Source organism: Scomber scombrus, chromosome 19 (genome assembly GCF_963691925.1).
Source record: "Scomber scombrus chromosome 19, fScoSco1.1, whole genome shotgun sequence".
NCBI lineage: Eukaryota > Metazoa > Chordata > Actinopteri > Scombriformes > Scombridae > Scomber > Scomber scombrus.
The window spans coordinates 15,708,766-15,717,343 of record NC_084988.1 but is presented as its reverse complement, the minus strand read 5'-3'; the positions used below and the strand labels follow the sequence as shown (position 1 = coordinate 15,717,343).

The 8,578-nt window shown below is 39.3% G+C and overlaps 2 protein-coding genes across 3 annotated transcripts; one reads left to right on the top strand and one right to left on the bottom strand.

Moving 5' to 3' along the window:
* The first annotated feature begins 787 nt into the window (after nucleotides 1-787).
* Nucleotides 788-1,701, top strand: zdhhc22 (zinc finger DHHC-type palmitoyltransferase 22). Its single transcript, XM_062440898.1, has 2 exons — nucleotides 788-1,343; nucleotides 1,424-1,701. Exons 1-2 carry the CDS (start codon nucleotides 788-790, stop codon nucleotides 1,699-1,701), a joined length of 834 nt encoding a protein of 277 aa, XP_062296882.1.
* Nucleotides 1,702-2,674: 973 nt separating this feature from the next.
* Nucleotides 2,675-8,323, bottom strand: cipca (CLOCK-interacting pacemaker a). Of its 2 annotated transcripts, none has more exons than XM_062440524.1 (4): nucleotides 8,256-8,323; nucleotides 6,836-6,952; nucleotides 6,203-6,372; nucleotides 2,675-5,688 (listed from the first exon to the last, which is right to left on the bottom strand). In XM_062440524.1, the coding sequence occupies exons 2-4, from the start codon at nucleotides 6,939-6,941 to the stop codon at nucleotides 4,891-4,893; spliced, it is 1,074 nt and encodes a 357-aa protein (XP_062296508.1). In that variant the 5' UTR covers nucleotides 6,942-6,952; nucleotides 8,256-8,323; the 3' UTR covers nucleotides 2,675-4,890. The 2 variants fall into 2 exon arrangements, with proteins under 2 accessions (XP_062296508.1, XP_062296509.1); XM_062440525.1 differs by having other exon boundaries at nucleotides 6,836-6,949; nucleotides 8,256-8,321.
* Nucleotides 8,324-8,578: the final 255 nt, after the last annotated feature.

Sequence of the window (8,578 nt, the reverse complement as noted above, 5' to 3'; positions counted from 1 at the left end):
TCTCCCTCTATTGTTTGACATCCTGTGATTTAACTGGGCACAGTACTGTAAGAGATCACAGTGGAGAAGGTGAGATATTCTTAGTATTCTCAGCGGCCCCTGAGAGTCCCGAGATCCCAGGACGGTGAGAAATTAGATTTTTCTCAGCAGCATTCCCTTTCAAAGAACAGCTAGATCACACACTACATACTGTATGATGTATCATTCTTTTGGTTAGAGTTATTCCCTCTTATCTACTATTTTTCAATAAATAATCACTCATCTAGCAGTTGTGAAATAGCTTATAATAACATTATTATTTAAGGAAAAGCAGCATTATCTCCATATAAATACAGCTCTGCATTCATAATTATACTCAGCTAGAAATACAGAAAACGTACTTAAAGCTTTAAAAGCACAATTACTTATGTTGTAGCAGAATGTTTTCATGTCTAAACAGCATTTTAATGATGAGCAGAAGCTAATTTCTTCATTATGTATTGTTGGGGAATTTATAAAGTACATTATATTTGATAAGTCGTTCATTTGTTTTGTATGTACCTATGTACATCGATTGCCCTCTTTTTTGTTTTCACAAGTAAAATAAAGATTTCATAAATCGGAAAGCAGGTTTTAAACAGGTTAAGACATTTACAGCAATGTCTAACATCTTTTACACAGTTTAAAGTGTTGCAAAAATACTTATTCTGCTGCTAAATCATCATCATTCATATTTCCCTTTACTTTCCCCTTAACCTAAAAGTCAGCCCACTGTCATGTTGCTGACTGTCCTTACTCTCACACAGACATGTTCACCCGGATGCTGAAACTGAGACTCCTCAACGCTGTAGCACCTGCGTACTTCTTCATGGCTACAGCTGTCACCTTCATTTTACACTTCTGCTTTTTCATCCCAACAATCTTCCCAACCCCTGAGGCGTCACTGGGGGGGTCCACAACTCTTCACACAGTTGTTTTCCTTTTCTTGATGTTCAACGCACTGGGGAATTACATAATGACTATCAAATATCCTGCTGAAAGCGCCAATGAGACTGTGGTTCCAGTGTGTTCGCCACACTGCTCGGACAAAGTGGATTCACACTACCTCCTCAATGGTCGCCACTTCTGCAAACTGTGTAAGAAAGTTATTCTCAAGAGGGATCATCACTGCTTCTTCACTGGAAACTGCATTGGCAACAGAAACATGCGCTATTTCATCATGTTCTGCATCTACACATCATGCACGTGTTTGTACTCCTTGGTTCTTGGTGTGGCCTTTCTTACAGTGGAGTACTCAATCTCTTTTGAGAACCCGCTGACCTTCCTGACTCTTCTTCCCCTCTCCACCGGTTACTTCTTCATGGGTGAGTTGTTTCACACTTGCAATTCAAGAAGATCAATTAAGATAAATACCTTGCTGAGGATTTTATTTCTTCCCAATCAGGAACAATCTCAGGCTTGCAGCTCTTCCTGGTGCTGATGCTGTATGTGTGGCTGGGCATCGGCCTGGTGTGTGCAGGCTTCTGTTGCCAGCAGGTGCTGCTGGTGGCCCGAGGACAGACCTGGTGTCAGTTGCAGAGGGGGCAGCTTGTGGAGAACCGCAGCCCCTGGAGAACCAACCTCAAGGATGTTTTTGGGACCCGCTGGTTTCTTGGCCTTATCCTGCCTGTGGAGACAGTGGAGATATGCTCTGAAGACTCAGATGCACATAAACAGGACTGAGCGATAACCACACTTGATATCAATAATGACTCCCAATAGGTCAAACAAGCATCACAAGTTATAGAAAAGGCTTTCTAGAGATCCGTTTATTGTATTTAAATATAAATGGATGCTTTATGACCTCTGAAGTAGTCCGTGAAATAGTTAGCTCTTAGCATACATTCCTTTAAAGGACAGGAGCCATATAAGCAATGTGAAACTTTTAAATAAGTGCTTAGTGTGAGTGTATCTTTTAAATAAGACAAGTACGTTTTACATACACTACTACATGCTTGCATCAAAATATAAAGACGGCTTTGCATAAGTGCATGCATTCACAGCTTTGCATTTTTGTATTACGCTACTGATTTGAATGCCTGTGCCATGCGGTGCTATGAGATTTGCAGTCCCAGTGTGCTGCTCTTCCATACTTCCTCGTAGGATGCTACAGTGTGACGTTCAGGAACTTTAAAGTAGTTTTTACAACAATCCACGTTGATGTTAAGGGCTAGCAGACAAGGCTTGACATAGTTATCACAATAAACTGTTACATGTTGCGCCTGATGTTCCTGAGGTTAAACACTCCTGTATAAGAAGCGGTGAGGGGGGAATATAAAGATGATGTGCCACATAATTATCCAGGGTATTAATCACTATGTGCCATAAAATCATGTCCTACATGCTTACAGATGACCCCAAAGATGAAGTATTCACAACACTGCTAAGGATAGGGTCCTCTGGTAATAATAGTAAGGACTTTTCACTGTTATGCTGCAGCTACAGCTACTGTATGACAACATTATGTCAAACACGTTTTGGATTTCAATAAAAATATCTTTACTTTTTAGAGCTATTTTTGTCTATTCCTGTTATAAAAACCAATAAAAGTATTCAAATCACACTAAGCAGTTACGTTTTCATCTTTAACACATTAAACATTCAGAGCAAGCAAAACCCAATAAATGACAGAGAGGAAGTGGTCTTCAAACAAAGTTTTATGACAATTATTAGTCAAAGTGACTTTTGCTAAAGATACAGAAAGCACTTTTCACAGTAACAGGAAAAAAGCAAAATATAATCTTAGATTATAAATACAAAAAACTTTTGTAACTCTTTTTGCTGTTAAAACCAAGTCTGATTTGATAAGTTCTTAGTTTTAACGACTCCAGACTGTTAAATAATGCAACAGTAACATATGGTTGCTAAAATAAATACTTCTACAGTTAAATATGACTTAACATTAAAACTCTTATGACCATCTTTAATGTCTTCATTCTGTCCTTTCTACAGACACTCTGGTGGTAACCAGTGCTTCAATTTCTTACATATTTCACAGAGGAATATTCACTCTTTGGAGGGCTTTAAGTACATTCATCTTTCTTCCACATGTAGTCCACAGAATGATACAGAAATCTAAGCAGCTCAAGCACTGATATACATTACAAGCACAGACGTCAAAAGGCACAGGCAACCAGATAAACATTCATATTCACACTGTTTCATCGTGAAAGAAGAATCTAAAAATGTCAGTAATCTTGTAACTAAAGTGCAAGAGTCTGTGATATGAAACTAAATTAAAATATTCAGCTGTCATTTCTCTGCCTTGAAGTTTAAATTAATATAACTTCTTGTTAAGCTTCAAACTGCAGCAGGAAGGAATACGGCAGCAACAGATAGATCAAAGATCAAGACACTTATATGGCTACAACACTTCACTTGCTACAATTTAAGCTTTTGAAAATTCCTACGTAGTAAAAGGATCTTCTGTTAGACAGAAGAACTGGTAGACACATTATAATGTGCTTGGTTTGTTTATATTATTAACATAGCTTGAGCTCTTGTTCAAAAATATTATACATAAATAGTAATGACACAAAGACACACAAAATTATAAATTAAAAAAACGTTATCATTTAGCCAGCCCTCTGTAGCCTCACTGTGAGCTATCCAGCTGTTGTTTGAGAACACAAGCAGTCAGTGGAGACACCTTTTGACAAAGTAAACATCTGCTTCATTCAGGGTTTCAATTACGATTACATTTAAAGACCATGTAACTAAACAAAACTGACAAGTCATTGCCCCTTAGAGAGGAAACTGAAACACAGCCCACATATATCGACACCAAGTTTTCTATTTGATCTACAAAGTAACAAGCTACATCCACGCTAGCTGCTCAGTGGGGCTGTACATGAGCTAAGTATTAATATCTGCATGCTAACATGCACACACTGATAATGCTAACAAGTTGACGTCTGACAGGTATGTTTAACATCACCATCTTGTTGTTTTGGCCTGTTAGCATGCTAATATTTGCAAATAAACACTGAACGCAAAGGCTGAGGGTAATGTCATGAGTTTTGCAGATATTGGCGCTAGATGAAAAGTCAGGAGATTAGTTATTACAGTTCAGCCTCTGCGGATTATGAATGGGAGTGCCACATTGTACAGCAATCCATCTAATAGCTGTCGAGATATTACAATACAGAACTAAACTCTCAACCTCATGGTGGTGCCAGAGGAAAAGTCACGTGATAACCAAAGTCAGTAGGATTCATCCTCTGAGGAGTGTCTGTACAAAATTTCATAGCAGTCCATTCAACAGTTGTGACATTTCAGTCTGGACCAAAGTGGTCCATTTGGCTTCATCATCCCTCAAGCCGTGGCTTAAAATAATGCTTAATCTTTTTTTTCTCTTTTCTTTTTCTTAAAGCAATCACATCCAAGGCATGAATATGAAATTAACCCTGTCTGTCCTCACATGTGCAGTAAGGCATGCGTTTATGCAATTAAAAGTTCAAAATATAGAAGCCATAGCCCTATAGTAAGTAATACTTGCTATTTTGAAACAGCAGAGGCAAGAAAATTCATTATAGGCGAGGGTTTGAAATGTACGCATGCTTCTTAACTTCCACTTGGTAGTAGTGGATGTGCTTCAGCTTCATGTTTGGAGTTTAGACCAGCAGTTCTTTATGTTTTTGGCTCCATGACCCCCAAATATAAGATGATTTATACCCGTCAGTAGTGTAAAAGCATATAATTTAGTTATACGTTATAGTTGGATTAGTTATGATGCTAGATGGAAATGGTGCTGACTATTTAAAAAAAAAAAAGATTTTATTGATAAGATTTGAGATATATTTTTTTTTACATTAAATAAATATTGTGACCCCCTGATTGAGAACTGCTGGCCATGACCACCACTACAGTATATTACGCAAGGACTCTGTGAGCTTTAACTCCTAACTGCTCCCTGTCTGTGTCCTGCAGAGAGAGCTGGAGTTTAGACCAGAGTTGCGGGTCTCCGCTGCTCAGAGCTTCCAGCAGCAGAGCCGTTTGCTCCTGAAGCTGCTGCAGCTGGCCTTGGGTTCGCTTATTCTCCTTGATCAGCTGCTTTGTGCGCATGGTGATACCGAGCAAGCCACATTTGTTGAGTATGTTGTAGGTATTGCTGAAACGTTTGAGTTTTTCACTGTTCACTGACAGATTGTCTTTGTCTTCGTGGATACTGTCGCTGTCAACCTCTATCGTACATTCATGCGTGTAGTGGAGCAAAGAGCTTGTCCCTGTCAGCGGGGAGGGAGACTTGTCGCTGAGTTGCTCCTGACTTTCAGCTGCCTGCACTTGGTTGTTTGCTACATCAAAGTTGCTAACGAGTTTGATTGGAGTCTGCAGGGCTGGCTGTGGGCTCGGGGAGCTGTAGGGTCTGTGGCTGTGGTGGTGGTGGCGTCTCCTCTGTCGGTGGTCATATCCCGAGGTCGAACTTCCCCTCATTCTGGAAGATCCATGCCTCTTAGAGGACGCCTCCCCAGGATGTGGGGCAATTCGAGGATATGACTTGAGGATGGGCATGTAGCTTTTTGATTGTCTGATATTTTCAGAGCCAGTCTTTGGGGAACTGCTGCTGCTGTTTGATACCATGGGTTGAAGAAGAACCACTTGAGACTGAGGCATCACTTCCAGGGGTGAAGGAAAGCCCCATTGTTTCTCTGCTGGAGCCATCTGGGTTGGCTAGAGGAACAAAAAAGGCCTTTATTATCTTTCTACAATAACTGTATTTTAGTTTTCAGATGGAATAAACATACAGCACACTGGAAATGTTATCCCTGAAAAATAATGTCCAACAAGCGTACAATACAATAAATCCTGGATTAACAATTACGAATTCCACGAGTTATTACCAAATGAGACAAGAAACCTAGCTAAAAAATAAACTTAAATAAATAAAAATAGGAATGTTAACTCGTAGCTCAGCTGCAAAAGCTGGTCAACTCACTGTTATAAATTACAATACAAAGCTCAACATGAGCCCCTTTATGTAACTGTGATACATCTGTTGTTCTGACTATCTGTTTTATGCTAGCTCCCTCTGGTTTAAGTCAAATTTCAGAGAAGAATCTGGGTTACTAGCAATCTTAAGAACAAACTTGAAACACATTTTTACAGGCTTGGGTTTAAAGCCAAAAAAGTGACACAAATAATAACAACTCTTAACAGTGCAAGGCAGACATACAGCACATTTTACCTGTTTTAGGACAAAGTTGTTCATAATTATCATTGGAGACAGTCCACCATACGACCCTCCCATCACAGCCACCTGCGGCGCAGTTGTGTCCTGGCTGACTACAGACCCATTCCTCCCTGCATCTTCGGTGTCGGTCAGATCGACTGCACTGAGGTACCCAGAGCTGGCATCTGAGCAGCAGAGGACAAACATATGGGTCTCATCATGTTAAAAAGCAACAGATTTACCATTCTATTGTGAGCAGTGCCTTGGTATTATGAGATCAGTGGCAGATGTAGATGAACATCTCTAGAGTGTCTGGAAAAGGATACCATCAGCCTAATGAGACCAAACCAAACCAAATCCAGGTCATCCTTTATAGTGTAAATAAAGGTCATAAGAAAAACGGACCTAATACAAGCTAGCCTACATAGAAAATGTGGCCTAGATCTCTAGATTTGATTAGACATTATTTATGATTTTCTTTTTAAATCAAGGAAATTCTATATACAGATACATGTTGTCCACAACATGTGCTACTCTGGCACCAATACTATAAAGGTCTCTTAACTAATGTAGAATAATACAGCATGTGTTGGGACAAACAAAAAACTCACAGGTTTATCTATGCAAAGCAATGTAACTGAGACAAACCTGAGAAGCCAGAGTCTCTCTCCAGCTCAGGCTTGGATGTTGCCAGGTGTGTTGCCCTGGTCAACGGTAGTGTCCTGTGTCTGTCTGGTCTTCTAAAGCCGCTCATGCTTGTCTCTGCTGGAAAAACGAAGAGTTAAAATTTGTTTAGTTAAAAAAGTGAACTGACACAATTAAATGGTCTGGATTGGGCAAGCTTCAGAAAGAGTTTGATGAGGTTTTCACTTGAGGGTATGTCAGGGCAGAGTAAGTAAGCACCCAGTAAGAATCCAGTTGAGATTAGTTCAAAGTTAGCAAGTTTCCGTATTCATCTCCACACTTTTATGTCTTGTTGGAAGAGAATAGCTCTGCTCACTTAGAGGGCAGTTCACTGACTGGATTACTATTTAATCTATGATTACATAAATTATCAAAAGGGAACTTGGCACTGATGGGTCAGTAGGTCAGTGCCATCTCCTCGATCAGCCTACTCTACACCAAGTGATCAACTGCAGAACTAAAGCCCTGCATTAAATACTATCTTAACACAAATCTGTTTGTTTACAGTGTGAAGATTTATTTCAACTGTACTGTTTAAGCTGGATTTGTGTTATATTATTCAGGAGGGCTGGGGAGATGGACGAAATCAAATATCAAAATAATTTTGACCAATACTCAAAATATTTACACAATAAAATTGATTGAGTATGAGTAATGTGGATATAATGACTAAGTTGATAAAGAGAAATAATAGAGCACTTAGAGCTGTCTGGTAAATTCAGAAATCACTTTACTGTAATGTAGCCTTTAAAACGAGGAAAATACAACAATTAAGCCATATCACAATATTGACATAACGTTATTGCCCAGCCCTAAATGATACAGCATTATATTGACAAATATTTCTAATGATCGGTGCACCTTATGAGGAGAAACTCTGCAAACGAGCCTGCAAATTAACAGGAAATTGAGTTTCAAAAGGGACAAACAGATCACGACAACCTGGAAACTTAAAATATTTAAAATGTTGTGAGCATTTATTAAATCAAATAGGTATGTCAGTCCCATCTTTAGGTGCTTCTCACCAAACCACAGTAGGGTAATAAAGACGTCAAAGTAAACAACAAACATCATTAGCTGGCGGTCTGACCTGTGCTGAAATGAAGACATTAGCTAACTTTAGCGTCATGTTGTCGTTTACACACCCAGCTTTATCAACACAGACTATTACCGACAAGCTTACGGGTGATTGTCAAAAGCTGGCTAACTATTATTTCTTGTCTAGACTAATACACTGCTGCAAAAACCTCATTTTTAATATGTAATTAATATAAAACAACATTAGCTTAGCTGTATCCACGATAGTCTGTGGTACCTTAGCTTTAACGAGCTCATCAAAAGACAATCGGTATTTGGTTAACCCTTTTTTTTTGGTACACCTTACCAATAAGATGTAAGATTATAAACAAATATCCGTTTAAAGTGGCATCAAAGCTTCTTGTTTTCTCGGTTCTAGTTGCTTCCTCTTCTTCTTCTTCTTGTTTCGGTCTAATCATGACGGGTGGCAGCCAGCGTTCAGGCTCATTACCGCCAACTACTGAGCAAGAGTATGGACTACAGCGGTTTACAGTCCGGGGAGCGAGCGAGTCCCCCATTGAATCACTGGATCAATCTAAGGGGTTGTAAAACGATAGGACAGGATACAACAACAACAACAACAACAACAACAACAACAACAACAACAACAACATTTCTGACACCTTTTTA